At 33.3% G+C, this 20,017-nt stretch overlaps 3 protein-coding genes across 3 annotated transcripts; 1 reads left to right on the forward strand and 2 right to left on the reverse strand.

Moving 5' to 3' along the window:
- Window positions 1-628: 628 nt before the first annotated feature.
- LOC117926943 (fasciclin-like arabinogalactan protein 13) lies at window positions 629-1,593 on the reverse strand. Its single transcript, XM_034846279.1, has one exon. It carries the CDS (start codon window positions 1,533-1,535, stop codon window positions 780-782), a length of 756 nt encoding a protein of 251 aa, XP_034702170.1. The 5' UTR covers window positions 1,536-1,593; the 3' UTR covers window positions 629-779.
- A 2,687-nt stretch (window positions 1,594-4,280) lies between these two features.
- Window positions 4,281-8,574, reverse strand: LOC117926264 (MLO-like protein 12). Its single transcript, XM_034845348.1, has 14 exons — window positions 8,402-8,574; window positions 8,242-8,299; window positions 7,902-8,134; window positions 7,663-7,779; window positions 6,978-7,038; window positions 6,737-6,825; window positions 6,394-6,468; window positions 6,095-6,183; window positions 5,865-5,914; window positions 5,709-5,749; window positions 5,423-5,596; window positions 5,270-5,305; window positions 5,073-5,201; window positions 4,281-4,893 (listed from the first exon to the last, which is right to left on the reverse strand). The coding sequence occupies exons 1-14, from the start codon at window positions 8,516-8,518 to the stop codon at window positions 4,516-4,518; spliced, it is 1,647 nt and encodes a 548-aa protein (XP_034701239.1). The 5' UTR covers window positions 8,519-8,574; the 3' UTR covers window positions 4,281-4,515.
- A 7,121-nt stretch (window positions 8,575-15,695) lies between these two features.
- On the forward strand, window positions 15,696-19,157 carry LOC117927316 (proline-rich receptor-like protein kinase PERK5). The gene is made up of 2 exons (XM_034846798.1): window positions 15,696-16,362; window positions 18,777-19,157. Coding segments are annotated over exons 1-2 (579 nt in total). The 5' UTR covers window positions 15,696-15,784; the 3' UTR covers window positions 18,778-19,157.
- The last annotated feature ends 860 nt before the right edge of the window (window positions 19,158-20,017 follow it).

A 20,017-nucleotide genomic window follows, 5' to 3' on the forward strand; every position in this document is an offset into this window, starting at 1 on the left:
TTATTTTTAACAATTTTTAAATATTCATATTAGAAAACATTTTCAAAATAAAATTTAAAAATTTCACTATATATATATTTGTAGAGGAAAATTTCTAGAGACAACAGGGCCCAAGAAAGTATCATTTTCCTCTCTCTGATGCAACATACAATGTGGAACATCGTTTCAAATTTTTGGCTTTATTTTTTTCTCCCTTTTACATTATTGTATCCTACTGCTACATGTGATGTCTCTGAATGAGGAAGAACCATTACCCATCATTCCACGCAGAAAATGATAGCTTCTTGAACCACCTTTTAATATAAACTTTCAAAATTCACATTTCTTATTAATATATATTATATTTTTACTTAAAATAATAAATTCTATCTTACATATTTTTTAATATTTCTCTGAGTTTAATCCAGGCAATTTTTTTTTTCCTGCTATTTCCATAAAATCTATCCGTTGATAGTTTTGCACTAGATGGTATTTTCTTGACCCTGAGTTGAAACCATTTTTCACTTGGAGAGAGAGAGAGAAGAAAGTCAAGTAACAATCAATGTATATTCAAACAGTACAATAGAAAGGTAGGGAGGGAGGGAGGGAGGGAGAGAGAGAGAGAGAGAGAGAGAGAGAGAGAGAGAAGGACGTCAAGTAACAATCAATATATATTCAAACAATGCAAATAGGGAAGGAAAGGAAGGAAGAAGAAATAAAATGAGATGAAAGAAATGAATACAGATCACTTGAATGCAGATATAAAAATGTATGGCCAAACCGCACACAGCACTTCAACATCACCAGAGAGCTCCCATGCACATCAACCCTAGCCCAACAGCCAAACCATACCCCACATTTCTTCCACCTGAACCCGAAGGATCACTCTTTTCTGATGCAGATGCAGAGGGCTCTTCTGCGATAACAGTGGCGTTTTTTACGCTTGATGGTGCTTTAGCTGGTGGTGGAGGTAATGCTGGAGGCTTAGCTCCAAACAGTTCCAATGGCAACAGCACCTTGTCAACTTGGTAAACTGCTAATGGAGATTCTCCCCGTAAAACATTGTTGACTTGAGTCTCGATTATCCCGGTTGAGACGTTAACTTGGTTTCCCTCGCCAGTGAAGTTAAGGCCAAAAATGCCACCGTCTTGGCCTGTGGCTTGGGTTCGGACAGGGTTGCTAACAGTCAGGAGTGTCTCCAAGCTATAGAACTTGGAGAGGACATGGTAGAGAATAAGCTGCACTTGTTCTTGGTCTGAGAGGGCATTCAGTGTACCAGGTTTGAGGTTGCTGAAGGCATTATCCGTCGGTGCAAAGACTGTCATGCCTTCTGTGGAGCTCTTGAGCTGGTTCTTGATCTGGTCCCCAATTTGTGTACTAGCGAGGAGGCGAATGAAGGTCTTGAATTGACCATTTTTGTCTAGGATTCCAGTGAGATTGAGATGGCTTGGAGATGGCGCTGGAGCTGAGGGTTTTTGAGCTTGAGCATAAGGGGACAGCACTAAAAGAAATGTGCTTAGGGCTAAGAGAATGAGAGAGAGAGATGTGGAAGCCATGGTGGTAGTGGTGGTAGTGGTGGTGGTGGTGGTGGTGGTTGTATTGAAGGTACTGGTGGTGGAGGAGGAGGGAGTCGGGGGTTTTTATGGGGTGAGATGTGGGGATGGGACTTTGTTGGAATGAGCTGTCTATGAGACTTGAATCAAGACAATCCCTAATGACAAATGAACAATACAATTTTTTTATTAATTAATTTCCAGGCCACAGGCCCACAGTGTACTGTTGGTGGCCTTTCTCATCTGATCACTGCTTTCAATTCTAATTAGCATCACAAGTTGATGAAAATGCATCTCATCTACCAGCCCTTTTTGTTCATATTGATAGAGCATAAGATGATCAAAATAAGACCGCACTTGGGTAAGTTTGTTGATTTATCAAATATGATTTATTTATATTTTGGTTGGTTTCCACTAGTTTTAAAGGGTTGGTGTGGATTTTTATAACAATTGATTATACCGCATGGGTTGCAAGCTACTCATGTCTTCTGTAATTAATTTTTTCTACTTAGAACACGTCTGGTTTCATTTTTACTGTACCTTTTGAATGATACTGTGTCAATCATTTGGAGCTTGATAATGACATTTCAGTGTATATACACATATATACTTTTTCGTGGACGGTTGATTACTTGCATAGAGAAGCAAATAATTTCAAAATGCATTAGATTTTGATTATGAGCAATATGAACCATGGCACACGGTATTGAGGTTTGTCGGTCCAATGGCTTGCAGGGTCTGATAGCTCAGGTTCACTGTGCCATTTTTTTGCCATTAATTCAACCTAGAAAAATCCCGTCAAATCATATATGACTGAGGATTTACCTAGGGTTGAATTGAACTTGGTGGAACCCTACCCCAGACAGATTACATATAGTTTAATCAAGATGGGATGGACAAACAAAAGGTGTACAGTCTGAGCTTGGCAGCCTGGCATAACATGGCATGTGTCCTTGAAACTATATAAATTCACCATCTACATTAGGAAATATCATTGTACAGACCCCACATTCTCTCTGTTTTATCCAAATGATCCCATCTCTAGAGAATATGGAGGGGGGCCATATATAACTTGATTGGTTTGTACTCATTGATTGGTCCATTATTCTCTTATACATATATATATAGCCACCATTATGTCTTGGCATTCAGTAGAACAACTCAGCCAATCTGATATTTTGTTGGGGAAAATGATAAGTTAAATTGCTGAACTGCCTCTGATGAATGTAGCGCAATGTGAGCTTTGAGACTGATCAGAAAACCTGATTACACTTTCTCTCTAGATTAATCAATGGGTTACATTTTATCAAAGCAGTATTCAATGAATTAGAGGAGGTATGAATCAGCAAACCCAAGTAGTTTTCCCCAAGCTTCATTTACATGTCCTTGTCATGAGGTGGACTGATTAACAGCCAGATGGATAATTCAGTAGGCGTGTCATATTCTACACATAATTACAGGTAAAGGAGAATGATCAGTTTCAACAACTCAATATCTCTTCTGAACTTAATTTTCCTCTGATCAAGATGTACTTATATAGAGATATCTATGATTGCTAGTGATCAAGTTGTGACAGGCAATATGAGGATATTATAAGTTCCTAGCCCAGATCCAATACAAATGGGGAAAAATAATAACCCTCAGGAATTTAATGACATAATTAGTTAATTAATATTCTAGGTATCTGTTTAATGTGGCAACATGAGGTAGCTCACCGATCTAAACGAGTTCATTACTCCATTGCACAAGTGGTATATTTTTAATTAGGAGATATATCAGCCTATATATGTTGGATTCTCATAAAATTTGAGGGAAGAAAAATAAATTATAAATTTAGAATTAATAAATTATTTTATATATTACTTGAAATTCATTTTATCAATCTTAACTTTTTTATATATAAATAATTTAAAACATAATTTTAATTATATTTTATCTTCATTTATTTTTTTCATAGTTAAGACATAAAAATAATTTTTTTTAATATTTTTTTTATTTAGTGGGTGTTTGGTAAACCAACTTAATAACTTAAAGTAACTTAATGACTTAATTTAAGTTATTAAATAAATTAAGTATATTTAATAAAATAACTTAATGACATGACTTCTTAAATAAAAAATAACTTTAAATAATAAGTAAAAATAATTAACTTATTCTTAAGTCCATATTTTTATTTTACCCTTATTTGTCTTTGTCTTAGTTACATCAACGATCTCTTTCGTTACTCCAGACCTCTATTGTTACTCGAGTTCTTTGTCTTAATTATAATTTATGAGACTAAATATGTCAGTTTGATGATTTAGAATAAATTTTAAGTTATTTTTATCAAAAAACCTTAATACTTAAAATAAAAATTAAGTAGTAAGTTTTAAGTTTAAGTATAATTTAACTTAAAGTCAATTTAAATTATTAAGTAATAAGTATTAAGTTTTACTAAATACCCTCTTAATATTTTCTTAGAAGCATACATATAGGAGAACTTTCCCTTGTAACCCAAGAAATGAAATGGGAATGGAATTAAACCATTGATGTCATTGTTGCTTTTAATTTTTATTTATTTATTTTTATTTATGTTTGCAATACTAGCAGTTTCAAATCCAAACTGGGGTCAAAACTATTGGTGCATGTAGACACTGTAGCCTACTTCAAATTTCCCATATAGAAAGATGCAGAGTCATTGTCTATGAATGAGAGATTGTATTATTATTATTATTATTACTATTAATATGTTGGTTTTACATTTTCCCATGAAGAAAATGCATCTGCATCCATGGAAGTTGCATGCATTTTTCGATTCCCTATGAACCAGAGGATTTTGAAATTCACTCTGAAAAAGACATACAGTGGTGCAACCTCAAAATTTTCACTACAGGACGAAGAATTTACAAGGCAGGAAGACATGTACTAATGATCGAAATCAGTTTCCAAATCAGGGTCATTTTCTTCTAGCATTGAAATGGTGTCCCCAGGTACTTTTGCTAATTTACTGGACCTTCCAGGTGCTAGCAAAAGAGATCTCACCGTCATAGCTTCCTCTGGTGATGATCTTGGGCTGCACTTCCACTTCAGTGATTTCTGGATTAGTTGAGAAGCTTGTCTCAGCTGGGGGAGGGGGGGTGTCGGGCTGTACAGTTTCTTCTGAGATTTCAGGGCTTGCAAGAGAACTCGTGGCTGCTGAGGAATGGAGGTGGTCATGCTGGGGCAAGTATAAGGTTTGTCCATCTGAAAAAGAAGTCCTCGGTGAGGGTCTGGTTGAAGTGGATCTATCCCTTGAAAGGTTTTTCCTTGCAGTGCTGTGCCAGTGTCTGAGACCCTTCGCTACTCTCTCTGTGAACACCTCTCGTTTCATTTGAGAACCCATCTGTTACAATCATTGACCACAACAAACAGGGACAATCCTTACTTAAAATTCTATCAGCATTATTAAATTTTGGCCTCAAATAAAAACAACATATGGGGGAGTATGTAGCAGATAGGGAAAGGATCCTCTCTTATGGATACAGGTGATATGTGCATTTTCTATACTGTGAATGTGTTTACCTGTGTGACAAGCGCATAAAGAGGGAGGGTCACATAACCGCATAGGAACTGAACAACCACGCCCATAGCAATCCTTAATGCAATGTCCTTCGTCTCTCGGTTGAAGCAAGATCTTAGGCCATACTCATACTGTTGCCAACATGGTCAGCTCATGATGAAATAATATATCCCAAGCTTACCCTACTTAAGATACATACCAATGTCCACGCGAAGAATGCCAGCTGAAATGAGTTCTGCAATTATCAAACACTTTTCCTCAGTCTCATTTCTTATATGCTGATAACAACACATATATGCATTCTGAGAGACATGGGATATAAGAAAATTTTTGTGAATGTGATATTCTTTACCTGGAATAGCACAAATTGGAGGAGATGGAGAAGCCAGTTAGGTCTTCCAAACCAGAATAAATCATCATGAGGCTTCACAAGAAAGGTCCCTCGAATCACATCATTCTCATTAGAACTCGCCAAACACATTCTGGTTATCACAACTCCCAGCTTTGTCCCCACAACCAGAATAATCTTCAGTAGAAAAACATGGAAGCATGTAATGGAAGAAAGTAATAAAACATCTCAGTACTTCAATTATTGTATGTAAATTAAAGATATCAGACAGGTTGGGCTGCAACCTTACCAGCAGAGGAATAAAAGGTAGCCAATAGTAGTTATAGAACCCTGCATAGTCACAAGGTTATACTTTGTGAAGCAATGAACATTAATTCTCTCTGCATATGATAGAAAATGACACGATGTTGTGTTTGTTTCTAGGGAAACCTAGAGATTGTCTTACCATGTGCACTGAAAAATATGAAAAGTATGGAGTAGATCCATATCCAAAAGCTGCAAAACCAAGTACCAAAGAGTTTTAGAGTCCAACATTATTGTTCTATGACTTTGTTCTTACTTTCAAATGAGGAATTGATTCTATCAAATTTATTTTTCATGAGTTCTCTAAGTGTTTATATGATTTTCTACCTATAATCTTATATGAACTCTGTGTCTGCATTAAGTGATCTTTACCTGAATCCAACCACCTGCTCAAAATCTTTGTCAAAAGCTCTGGAAAGGAACTTTTGGAAGTTGAAATTGCTTCCTTGGGCCAAGTGGGCCTATAAACCAAGCAAAAAAAATCTCAGATTTGAGTGATGAGGAAACAAAATTGTGCATGGTTTGAATAATGGGTATAAGAGGTCCAGCTCAACCTTGGGCTGAACTTCAACCGGGCCCATTCATTTATGGGCTAGACCTGCCCAATCTACGGCCTTTCAAGTCCAGGCACAGACACAGGAAATGTGACCTAGATTGTATATCTTGCTTACCATGATGAATCCATTTCTGAGGGTGAAGTAATCAGCTTTCAAAACTGGGCCAGTGAATTGTCTAACCAAACAAACCTAAACAAAAAGAATGTGAAAAATTTAATGGGGGATTAGAGAAAGAGAAGCATTTTTCGAGAATTAAATTCCCATGAACTCTTAATTTGACTCTAACTAATCTCAAATTAACAAAGCTTTTCTCCTTATGGTCCTTGTTTCCAGGGAACCCTGAAAACAAGGCATATACTTCAAATAACCCTAGCAAAATTATCTCCCAAACCACTGGACTCATCTTGAGTAGTTCAACTGTCACTAGTGACCATGTCATGGAGTTTAACACACTTACAGGCCAAATTAAGAGAGGATAATCACTCCAGAACTTCAAGTGTCGTCGCCCAAATGACGTTTGGCGCGTGAACCGGAACCTCATTGGATCTGCTTATACAAATTTTCCAAATGAATTAGGTCTGCAAGCTTGTAGGAAATAATACATGGGTAGTAGATTCTATTAGTACTTTGCTGAACCAGTTGGCTATATTCAAGGTCTATCATGTTAAAACAAACAACACAACATTAATCAGATGTACCATTGGCAATTTGATACTCAAGAGTTTGTGTCTCCTTCTCCCATGCTTTCCATTTCCTCATCTGTTTGCAGGAAAATTTCAAATCAACCCGTTGAAATTAAACAGCATATACTAAATGTGTGGCCATGTGTAGTAATGACACAGCTAGTTGTTTTACTTTTGTGTCATCGAAATAGAAATTTAGAATCAAACCTTACATGTCTATGTTACTTGAGGGAGAAGGATTGTTTTGGTCAAGGATTTTAATTAAAATGAATGAAACAAATCGAGGGCTGCCTTCCATAGATTCATATTCTTTTGACAGTGAGGAAATAAAAAATTCAAGACCGGGATCCCTGGAGTCATGACTTTTGACAATATTGCAAATAAAGATGGCTCCAAATGCATTATTATGAGGTTGCCAAGATTTTGAACCGTTCCAGAATTTATGGAATGATCAACAGTCTAGCCCCATTAGACCTAATCCAACGATATGGCATAGTGGAAACGAGATTAAATTAAGATGGAAAATGATTTGTGGTAGAAAATTCTGAAAGAGCCCAGAGCCCTAGTGTTTGATGTTGGTTATGCAGTAGTTGGACCTTTTGAAAAATTCCCAGATTGATATGTAGTTAATAAAACCAAGCTGTAGTTTTCGAGAGAATCAAGGAGTATATTATATATGTTGGTTGATTCTTGGGTATACCTTGGCTATCCCAAGACACATTGTGAAGACACAGTAGAGAACATGGAAGACAGCCAACATTGAGATGAAGATATTTAGCTGCGTGATCCCTTCTCTTGACACCAGAGAAACCTTTCCCTGAATGATCAGACCCAAAGAAAACAAAATTGTTAGTAGTACTGGAACTTAAATTATCTGATAGCATACTTGGAATTAATTCTGAGATTGATTGACTGTAAACAACTGAATATTGTCCTTACTTTTGCCTCACAGTAGGAATCATCATCTGTGGTTTCATGTGTAGGAGGGGTAGTAGTGTTGGATGTCGATCCTGAGACTTTTGTGTCCGATGAAACATCTGATCCCACCATCTCAAGTGCATCCTTGCAGGGAAGAAAAGAGTTTGCCATGGATTGGGGGACACAGATTTTAGATATGGGTGCTTCTTCGGATATTGTAAGAAGCAAGGATATGAAGCCCAGTATCATCATTTCTGAGGAGGGAGCTAGTATCATGAATATCTAACTCTTGCTACAAGAGACAGAAAACAAAAACAAAACAAAACAAAACTCGCAGCATACTCTTCAGGCTTGTACCCACCTATTTTGATCCTTCCCAAGGCCCTATTGAGGGCTTTCCTTTTCCTTTTCTTTAGAAACTGAAACATGAAAAATCAAAACACTTAATTTGTTGCCTCGAAACATATAAATATATACACACACACACACACATATATGCATAAAACTTAAATCACTTCCACCTTGGTTAATCTATGAAGACCAGCATCGATGGTGCCCGAGATAACAAAGAATGCCAAACAAAAAATTGAAACAGCCCATGTTGGTGTTTCTTCGAGTGAAGCTGGTTCTGGGTTCATCTTCAAGAAAGTGGTTAATGCTATACCTCCCTCACTTTCTTTCTTCTTCTGTGTCTATACGTGAGGAGAAGAAAGGCATAGTCATGTACTTATAGATGCTTTTTTTTGTTTCCTTCCTTTTTTGTGTGTGAATGATTAGTCCATGGGAAAGGGTGAGGATTTCTCAAACACATCTCCATTTGACCGTGCTATCTCCGTACATCATGGGCTATTTCTTTTTCCTCCTTGGAAATTTCTCTGGTCATCGTCAGCTTTCGCCATTTGATGCTAATAGATACGCAACTTCTAAACAGTGACAACATCATGGACTAATCACTGTATTTTTTAAAAATAGTCCAAGATCTCATCTTTACATCATCTAATTACTCGATCAAGTGTTTGTTTTTAAAGAAAAATGGAAATCCAATCTTTCAATGGAGTCGGTATCAAAATATTGATAAATTCATTTGCTTTGATGGTGACAATGATTAATTGTCTTGATTCTTGGACAAGTTGTGATCATTTTTCCTTCAAAATTTCCAATTTCGGACCACACATTTTGGAAAGTTAAAATCTCCATGTGGAAATTATTATCACACCCATTTCCTAAAGTCAACATTCTCATCAAAAGCTATTTTGTGTTAGGCATCCAATCTCATGGTGCACCCTTTTCAATCAACTTCACACAAATTTCTTTTCTTTTTTTTTTTTCCATATTAGGGACTTTCACAATCAACTTATTAGCTTAGTTTGGAAGTAATTATAGAAAAAAAAATTTAATTCCATGAAAATACTTTTATTATTAAGATTTTTATTAAAATTAATATTTGTATAATAAAATATGATTTTTGACCAAAAAAAATCATTTTACATAGTTCTTTAAAATTTTTGAAGTAAATAATTTTTAAAATTTCGTCAAATACAAACATCACTTCCAAAATTCAACTCCTTTCATAATAAAGATTAAATAATTATTATTTTATTTTAAACTATTAATTATAAATCATCATGATCATGAATATAAACGAGTTTGAATGGGCTTATGCCTACAAAATTGAAATCATAATCTTTAATCATAATCTTGAAAACTAGTTTTCGTTTCCATTTATTTGAATTTAATCATACACATTGTTTAATGCATAATTATGAATGTTGGTCTTTTGACTCTTCCCATGCAATAAATACCATCGAAATCTAAGTATAAATGCATCTTGTTAAGTCTAAAACTTGTGTATCATGCCAATGGTATCATTTCAAAAAATTGTCTTGAATGTAGGTCTTTTGACTCTTCCCTTGCAATAAATACCATCTAAATCTAAGTATAAATGCATCTTGTTTAGTCTAAAACTTGTGTATCATGCCTATGGTATCATTTCAAAAAATTATCTTCAAAGATGGCTTTGACCAGCATGAAGTCGTTTTACATCAACTACTTCATATATATATATATATAAAACTCTAATTTCTTTCACTAATCGAAATGACATATGTCACATTTACCTAGAAATGATAATAGGACGATTTGGGGGTAGATCACCCCATACCAAACCCATCCTGTTACTTTAAATCAATTCTCATCTCCACTAATTAAAAAAAAATTAAACAAAATAGAGCAATTAAGGAATTCTCGTACTTATCTCACCCCGCTTTGCTTAATTTTTTAATTCTTTTCAATTTTTTTACTTTTAAAATATCAAAATCTATTAAAATAAACATAATTTACAACTTAATACTATACATATTCATAATTTATTTTTATAAAATAAATACTATATATATATATATATATATATATATATATATATATATATATATATATATATATATATTAAAAAAGTTGAAAAAAACCAATTAAAACAAATTTTTATTTAACATTATATATAATTGGATCATGATGGGATGTCTTTGTACTTGAATCTCAAGTTTTAAAAAAATTTCAAATCCATTCTAAATTTGTTTATTTTTATCTTAATCTCCATATAACGAATCTCCGAATAAAATCTATTTCATTGTTATCTTTACATTTACTTATAGAGTAGATATGTGCATAAATTTATAATCACTTTAAGGATAGATTTTTCAAATACCAATTTTTATTTTATCAAATATTGGTTGGATGGCGGTGTTAATACTTAAAACTTTGAGAACATTTCAGAGTCCCTTGGCTTTACAATATGATATTCATAACTTGTACCATCAATTTCATCACTGACTATAATAAAGAAAGGGTATCGGATAGAGACAATGAGGAATAACCCGACAATGGGTGAGGTGGTAGGATGAGGAGCGCCCGACTCGTTGCGTGAAATAACCAAAAACCCAAGTCAACGCCGTACACCTTCATTTTTTAAAAGTTCCGTACTTGACTTCAATTGTCAATACATGTGCCTCACCTAATCCATTAGGTGCAACATGGACCGTAAAAGTTTTTTTATTTTTAAAGGTTGCATGTCGCTGCATGAATTAGATTCCTCTTTTTAATTAATTCATGGAAAAATATCAAATGTATATATATTAATTTTTTGGTGTTATATTAGTTGGATACGATGAATATGGGTTATATCAATTATTAAAACTTAGTCAAGCCGACGTGGAAATTACGTATGCCATGTTCACTTTCTTCGATTTACAACTTTGGAATATGTTTCATTTTTTTTCCCTAACATGGGATAGAGGAGATCAACTAAGTCCAAGGTGTCATTTGTAGGGTTTTTCTCAATAGTACGGTAATTTAAAAAAGTTATGATTAAATTATTGTAGTAGAAAAAGTAATTATATATATGGGGTAGTTTTTGTCACCTATGAGAGAGGATTTGCCACTTAGGAGAGAGGAGAGAGGAGAGAGGGTGAACGGATAAATTTTTTTTTTAAACCAAAATCATCATTTGTCAAAAGGGAAATCGTCTCTGGAAGAGACGAGTTCCATGAAAAAAAAAATTAGTATTTAAAAAAATTCCCCATTTACAAGAGACGAGTTCCATGAAAAAAAATATATATATATATATAAAAGAAAATTCCTCAAGGTATATATTTTAAAAAAAATTCCTTAAAAAAAAAAAAATCCACAAGGGGAACTCGTCTCTTCAATTGAGACGAGTTCCATTGAGGATTTTTTTTATTTTTTATTTTATTTTATAATTTGGGAACTTTTTTTAAAAAAATATATATTTTTTTTCCACAGGAACTCGTCTCTTCAACAGACGAGTTCCCTGGAGGAATTGTTTTTTTTTTTTTTTTTTTTTTTTAAATAATAATTTGGGAATTTAAAAAAAAAAAAAAATATATATATATATATATATATATATATATATATATATATATATATATATATATATATATATTATTTTTCATGCCTTGAGGAATTGTTTTTATTTATTTATTTATTTTTGGGTATTTTTTTAAAAAAAAATATTTTAAAAAAAAAAAATTTCCCAGGGGAACTCGTCTCTTGGAATTGTGTTTTTTTTTTTTTTAATTTGGGAATTTATTTTTTTAAAAAAATATTTTTTCCCATGGGAAACTCGTCTCTTGAAGAGACGAGTTCCCCTTGTGGAATTGTTTTTTTTATTTTTTTTATTTTTAATTTTGGAATTTTTAAAAAAAAAAATATTTAAAAAAAAAAAAAAAATTTCCCATGGGAAACTCGTCTCTTGAAGAGACGAGTTCCCCTTATGGAATTGTTTTTTTTTTTTTTTTTTTTAATTTGGGAATTTAAAAAATTTTTTTTTTCCCATGGGAAACTCGTCTCTTGAAGAGACGAGTTCTCCTTGTGAAATTGTTTTTTTTTTAATTTAGGAATTTTTTTTAAAAAAAAATATTTAAAAAAAAAAAATTCTCATGGGAAACTCATCTCTTGAAGAGACGAGTTCCCCTTGTGGAATTGTTTTTTTTTTTTTTTTTTTTTTTTTTTTTTTTTTTTTTTAATTTAGGAATTTTAAAAAAAAAAAAGAAAAATTCCCATGGGAAACTCGTCTCTTGAAGAGACGAGTTCCCCTTCTGGAATTGTTTTTTTTTGTTTTTTTTTTAAGGAATTTTTTTTAAAATATATACTTTGAGGAATTTTTTTTTTTTTTATATATATATTTTTTTCATGGAACTCGTCTCTTCAAGAGACGAGTTCCCTTGTAAATGGGGAATTTTTTTAAATACTAATTTTTTTTTTTATGGAACTCGTCTCTTCAAGAGACGATTTCCTTTTGACTTTTGAAATGATGATTTTGGTTTAAAAAAAAATTTATCCGTTCACCCTCTCTCCTCTCTCCTAAGTGGCAAATCTTCTCTCCTAGATGGCAAAAACTATCATATATATGTAATTACTTCTTCTACTACAATAATTTAAGCATAACTTTTTTAAATTACCGTACTATTGAAAAAAACCCGTCATTTGTACAAAAGATCAACATCGATGGGTCCAATGTGGCATGAAGACAAAATGATTGCTTTTTTGCATCAAACTCTTAGATTTGATTCGTAAACAAAGGCAATACATGATATGTAGGACGTGAGATGTTTTCTTCTCTTTTTAAGTGTTATGTTTAAGTTCTTTTTAATGATTTTTCTTTGGACTTATTAAAAGAAAGAAAAGAAAAAAAAATGGTTAAAATATGTGTTAATATGCTTATTATTATTTATTATTTAAATTTTCATAACTAGAATGTAATGTATCTATCATACTTAATATAAATGGAAAGATATGTAAATATGGAAAAAAAAAAAAAAAAAAAAAAGACATGAAATATTAGGCTTTATTTGAGAAGTATTTTAAAAAATAGGTTTGAAAAATAATTTTTGAGAATTGTTTTTAAAAATTGTTTTTTGATGTTTTGTTGAATTTAGAAACCAAAATATTCTTTATATGTATTTTAAAAACAACTTTTATATATAAATTTTTATTTTTAATTATTTTTCATATTTGATTAATTATTTTTTAAAACAATCATTAAAAAATAAATAAAATAAATAAAAATAATAATTGTTTTAAGAAACATTTCTGAAAACGGTTTTTGAAAAAAAAAATTGTTCTTAATGTTTTATAAAACAAAAATTTGTTTCTAAACCTAAAATATTTTTAACTTGTTTTGAATATTTTAAATATGTTTTAAAAATAATTTTTTTATCTAATGTTTTATTTTAAATTATTTTACATGTTTGTTTAATTATTTTTTAAAACAACTACTAAAAGATAAGTGAAAATAAAGAAAAAAAAAAATTAAAAGATGTTATTTGAAAATATTATAAAACAGTTTTTTTGTTACCAAATGTGTTTTTTTGGTTTTTTTTTTCTAGAGAATAAAAAATTGTTTTCTAAAACAATTGACAAACAAACCCATGATGTAAAACACACTATGTTTTATGTTTTTAAAAATAAAAAATTGCTTTATATTATTTTTATAATCAAACATGTTTTCTTTTCTTCCTTTCTTTCTTCTTCTTTTTATTTTTTTTATTTTTTTTTATGGGAGATGCAACATTAGAATTATCATGGTTTTAAAAACTAGACTGGACCGGCCGTTGGTCAATCACAATTCCGATCCGATCCGACCAATTGGATTGGAAAATGATCGAATTGGAATTAGACCACTTGAATTGGCGAACCAAACGAATCGACTAGTTCCATTCGAACCTAGCGGCTCATTTTCCTTTCCCCTTTCCCATGTGGTTGGTACCTCCATTGTTGCTTGGAGTGTTGTCCTGCCGACAACAGTACCTCCATTGTCGCCTGGAGCATCGTCCCGCCAGTAGCACCCCTCGGCATTGGGAACCCTGCCCCAACCTCCCCTTCATCCGCAGCGCGCTGGAAAGCCCCCTTATCCCCTTATCCCCTTGCGTTACGAGTTGGAAACCTCCCAATCTCACCCCCAAAACACTACAAATCCCCATCACCAACCCCCCCTTGCAAAGCCCCGTTGCCCCTCACCCCCAACGGCGCACTGAAAACCTTTCCCGGCAACAAAGAGCCCTCCCACAACACTAGAAACCTCCCAAAGAGCCTTGCCTTCCATTTTTGTTTTTAAAATTTTAATTTTGATGTTTTATATTTAATTTCTTAATTTTTTTTATTGATTATAATTGTAGTGATATGTTTAATATTTTTTTTTGTTTTATTTATTGCACCTTGAAATTTTAATTTATTGAAATTATTGAAAATATTTGATTGATTGACATCTATAGGTAAATTTTTTTGTGAAAAAACTCAACAAATATAATAAATACTGCTAGAATTTAGATAGAATTTATTATTTTTATTTATTAAAAATTTTAAAAATTTAATAATATATAAAATATATATTTATGACATCACCGATTCGATCGCCGGTTTGATTGTGGTTCGATAGTTGATCCGATTAGTAAACCGTGAGCCAATAACTTTTCTGATTCAATGATCGGACCGATTCTTAAAACATTCAAAATTATACCTTATGATCCATGAGCAAAGCCCATAATTGGGATTCTCTATTCCCACCGTGGGATGGGCTACGAAGGTGGGCTAGATTGAGAAGCTTAGTCAACTTTGATCCACACCTTTTCTCAATGTTAGCTCACGAATCATGGCTTGTTTCATATTGGACTCTTAATTTGGGCCTATACATGGGCTTGATTTCATGATTACGGTCCATGCCATGCTTGGTGTTTTCATTTTGAAAATTGGTCCTTCAATGAGAATCAAATTACAAATGGCTCTGTATTGTTTAATCGTGATTTAATGTATTAATTAGTCTGAAAATTCAGTGATCTTTTAGTGTAGTAAAAGAGTCCTTGACAATAGAAAGTATTTTTAAAAAGTGAAAAAATTACTTATAATTTATTTTATGGTATTTTTTAAAATACTTTTAACCTAAAAAGTTTAGAATTGTTTTCTATTTTTCTATTTTTAAAAATTATTTTCAAAAATTGATTTAAAAAAGAGGTATAAGAAAGGAAGATGTGTTTAACATATTAACTTTTCTATTGTTTGCAAACAAAAATTGAAAGAAATTTTTATCGCATGCTATAATATAAATATTTTAATTTTATATAAAAAAAAGAATTTATTAAATTGATAGGATAAGCAAATGGAGAATAAAAAGACCCTTATCCTTTTTTATTTTAATAATAAAAAATTCATTAATTAAAAATAAAAATAGAAAAAAATCAGGGGGCGAAGTCCTGGTTTCATAGGACCAATGGAAGATATATGTTACAAGAAATGGCCAGACCGTGGTTTAGAAATCCTAGTTGCCTTTTCCTTTCGTAGTTTGTGCCTCCTCTCAACTCTCTCTCTCTTTTCCTTCGCATCGGTGGTAGTGGATGGCAACAAGAACCAACAAATACGCCTCCATCAATTTCAATCACCTCTTCCACAACAACTCCCATTCCACCGCCGCCACCACTGCCACCTCCGCCCCTTCTTCTTCTTCATCATCTCCATCAAATTCTTACAAATCGCATCTCGCTGCCACCCGAACACATGGAGGAATGCTTGTATTAAGCCGCCCTACCCCCAAGGCCCAGCCCCAACTACCGCCGCCACAGAAGCAGCAACCGCCGCCACCTCCCATCCAGGCCCGGCCCGAGCAGGATTCCTTGGCTCCTCTACCACTGGGCCGGGCTGAGGCCGGTTCACCCTCTCCCTCGTCTCCGTCGAAGCCGGATCGGTTCGTTCCGCCGCATCTGCGGCCGGGGTTCGTGGGCAGGGAGGAGAAGCCTGGGCTGGAGTTCCAGATCCGGCCTAACCGGCAAGGGAATTTCGGATCGCCGAACCGGTACGGGGAAGAGCGGAGGCCCAAGTCGGGTGGGCACGAGAGGATGCGGAGAGGTGGTGAATCGGATCAGTGGGAGCTGAGTCGGCCCAGATCGAGTGGGACTCGGCCGAATTCGAGTGGATGGTACGGTTCTTCGCAATCTTTCGACTTTATATATTGAATCTTTCGGTTTTTTTTTTTCCTTTATCACAATTATCGTACTTCTACAATTTGATTATTTATTTTACGGCCATTTCCGTCTGTTTCAATCCCTATTAACGTTCCTAATTTAACGATTCTTGTTTTTTCTTCTTTTTTTCCAAATAATAATTTGGATTTATGTTCTTAAATTCTTTGAACTGCCATGAGAATTTCTTTCCTTCAATTGTATGATAAGAATTTGGAATATAATAAACAATCAATTTTTGGTGGGTATTGATTCCTGCCCTGAGAAAGTGGGAATTCTCTAATTTATAAACGCTTAATTTTTTCATTTTATTGGTGTTGGGGGAAATCTCCTCTGCTATTGTTTTTTCCTTTCCATGTATACCAATTCCATCTTCTTCTGTGTGTGTTGGATATGAATACTTTTGAATGAAGTGTAACCCACCAAATGTATGGCGAGGGAGAGAATAGGAGTTGAGCCACTGTCCCATTTGGTTTCAGAAAACTGGATGTAATAATCCATGGAAGGAAAATGAAAGAAGTTGGATCATTTACTCTTTGTTTGCTATTCAATGGAATTTAGATATGATCAAGTTTTCTAACAGTTCTTATCCTTCTTATTAAAATTGAGGGTAATGTAGATTTTTTTTTTTCATTGTTAAAGTAATTCCACTCAAATTATCACATTTTGGGGAACAATAAACATGTAGTCAAATTCCCTAAATCCTTCCCATTTTGTCCTGTTTTGAATTCTGATTAGAAACAACTTGATTGAAAATTTTGATCAAATCTTTTTCTTTTCCTCTATCCCCTATTCCAAAGGAAATGCTAGTGCTTTGTAAAATCAAAACACTCTGAAATTCCTACTTGGCCCGGATCTGTAATTGTATCAATATTTATGTAGTTGTATCTATGTTTATGTGTGTGACATATAGAAAACAAATGGTGATCTGAGGTGGACGGATAGAAAGCAAATGGTGAGTAGAGGTGGATGTATCTTCAACCTTTCCTCATATAATCTTCATTTCTTATTATCTAATGGGTGGCCCTACTCTTAAGTCCAACTTCTACATTCTGTCACATCTGCTCCATCTTTTGTGGTTACGCAAGTGCCGTCATCTCATTTATCAAATGGACCCCTACGAGAAGTGGGGTTGGCATGATTTCCCTTAACTAACTTGGGGGCTCCATAGCTACCTTGCCCATTCTTAATCCCACTTATGCAAGCTCTTTAACTTTAAGCACTTTTCTCTTTCTTTTCCTATCTCTTTCTCACACACATATACGCAAAGTAAGTGGGACCTACTATATTGGTTTGGATATACCTCTAGTTTTGTTCAAAGTGTTATATGGTGGGTGTTGTGTGTCATGCTAGTTGACTACTAGCTTATATTTAAATAAGTGTTTATGCATGCATCTATAATCAATATTTTGCATATTTATATACAAGCCATTGGTTGAATCTATTTCCATCAGAAATAGATATTTTTAATTGTGAATAAAATAAAATCAAACAATATAAGCTTTGGTTTTTATGACTGACTGTTTTGAGAATAATATATTTGCCATGTTGCGGTTTGGCAGTTTGACCCGGCAGTTGTCCAGGGTCAACACTTGTTCTCTCTATGATAACTATGCCTGCACTACCTTGATGTGCTTGAAATTAGAAAGGAAATGTAATTTGTTTTGCAAATTGTGTATCCTGAAATAATCTTCTAGTTAGCAGTATGATGATCTTATGCATAGTGGATGAAGCCCATTCTAGGTGAATGTATATTATTCGTCTTCTAAGGATTCTTGCCGTGAATTTTAGTCTAATTGTTTAATTGCTTCTTTAATTGAATGGTCAAGACGGTGAAATTTGAGAAGGAAGATTAGGTGCTCAAAAGAAATTTTTTAGGCTTGGAAAATCACAGAAATAGGAATACATTTTGCATAGGTCTCTCATTAGATAAGAAAGTTCTTTACACTATATTTGGTTTCAAGTAATACTAAGAAAAGAGAAAAAAAAATATTAAGGAAAATGATTTTGAAGTATCATATAAAAATAATTTATTTCTTTTAAATCTACTTTTATTTTCTTTTTACTTTTCCTCTTTATTTTCTTTCTCCCGCATTTCTCCCGCATTTTGAAATGAAATATGTGAGCCTATGTTGTGTTCCTTTGCTGCTGCTCTATACTTGTGGTGGCTTTTCCTCACTCTATGGATGAGGCTGGAATATGTCTTCTGCTCAAATCTTGATGCCTTAATGTAGTTAGATGTGTTAACTACATGATGCATTGTTATATATATATATATATATATCAGAGTATATGTTAGTATAGTTCAATGGTATTGTGCAGATATATTGATTCTTATTGTTTCTGATTTCCACCAAATGTCCATTTACAGATTTTTCACATGAAGTTGGGCTTCTTTACAAAGATGAGGATGGACTCTATAGACTCAAACACTCTGAACAGCTGCAATTTTTCGTTCTGGAATTGGCTTAGTCTCAAGAAGTTTGATAGATCAATTTGTGGAAGTCGACACCTGAGCAGGTACCTCCTTTTCAGTCTTTAATAGCCCCAGGTGGCAATGTTTTCTTGCAGTGTTGTAAACAAAGACGAAAGGTTTCTTTTTCCTTTTCCTTTTTGTACCTTTTCCTTGTTGGACTTGTTTTACTGTTCACAACAGAAGAACCAAATGGCCAGTGGAATTTGGAATATACTACTAGTGTTATTGTTTTTGTTTATTTATTGCAACTGTCCTGAAGAGGAGTAATTTAGTTGATTGTTGCCTTTCCTCATTATCTCCATTGCTTCTACTTTCCAATCCTCTCCCCCCTTCTGGAGGAGAATAATTTTTCATTTTGATAAATTGTCTTTGTTGTATGAAGACTTGGAAGTTCACAAGCCTTTATGCACCCGATCAATACAGCTAGATCATTACCCTGAGGCCATGTTTGATATCTTGAAATAGAGAATGAGAAATCAATTTCATTTTTTCATGTGTGTGTTTGGATTGTTTCTTAGAACCAGAGGAGAAATAAAAAATTGTTCTTATAGAAACCAAATCCCATTCTTATTAGAATTTTGATTCTTTTCTCTTATAAGATGTTATGATTCATATTCTTTTTCGTCCTGTTCCTCTTCCTTTTTGTATTCTCACATCATAAAGGCACCTTGAATGTGTCCTCAATCAGGACCTGACCTCGACCTCGACCCCGATCTGGAGTCGTGTTATATATAGTGAGTGACTCAGGCCAACAACCATACCTATTCTTTCTCTCCTCTTTCGTTTACCTTTGCTATGAACATCAATGGCTCTCCATTTATCTCCTTGCATCCTTGTCCTCACTCAAAATATCTTGTTTAACTTCATAGAAAAGTGTTTCTTTCAAAATTAAAATTTTAAATTGTTTTATTTTAAAATTTTAATAAATTGATTGTTCAAAACTAAATGATAATTTCTTTATAAACTTATTATATCATTTGTTTAATAATTAAATAAAAAATATTTAAATTTATAAATAAAATTGTTAATAGTTTTTTTAAAAATAATTATGCATATGTCTTTATTTCTTTTATCTATCAAAAACATCCAAACAAAATGTATTATCATTATACTATTAAATGTCTATTATAAATTTT

Source organism: Vitis riparia, chromosome 12 (genome assembly GCF_004353265.1).
Source record: "Vitis riparia cultivar Riparia Gloire de Montpellier isolate 1030 chromosome 12, EGFV_Vit.rip_1.0, whole genome shotgun sequence".
Classification (NCBI taxonomy): domain Eukaryota; kingdom Viridiplantae; phylum Streptophyta; class Magnoliopsida; order Vitales; family Vitaceae; genus Vitis; species Vitis riparia.

Excerpts from the sequence above, each read along its gene's own strand:
- LOC117926943 (XM_034846279.1), bottom strand. The coding sequence starts at position 1,535 with ATGGCTTCCACATCTCTCTCTCTCATTCTCTTAGCCCTAAGCACATTT.
- LOC117927316 (XM_034846798.1), top strand. The coding sequence starts at position 15,785 with ATGGCAACAAGAACCAACAAATACGCCTCCATCAATTTCAATCACCTC.
- LOC117926264 (XM_034845348.1), bottom strand. The coding sequence starts at position 8,518 with ATGAACCCAGAACCAGCTTCACTCGAAGAAACACCAACATGGGCTGTT. Across the intron at positions 8,300-8,401 it reads GTCTTCATAGATTAACCAAG|TTTCTAAAGAAAAGGAAAAG; the intron begins GTGGAAGTGATT and ends TTCATGTTTCAG. Across the intron at positions 6,826-6,977 it reads TGAGTATCAAATTGCCAATG|ATCCAATGAGGTTCCGGTTC; the intron begins GTACATCTGATT and ends TTGTATAAGCAG.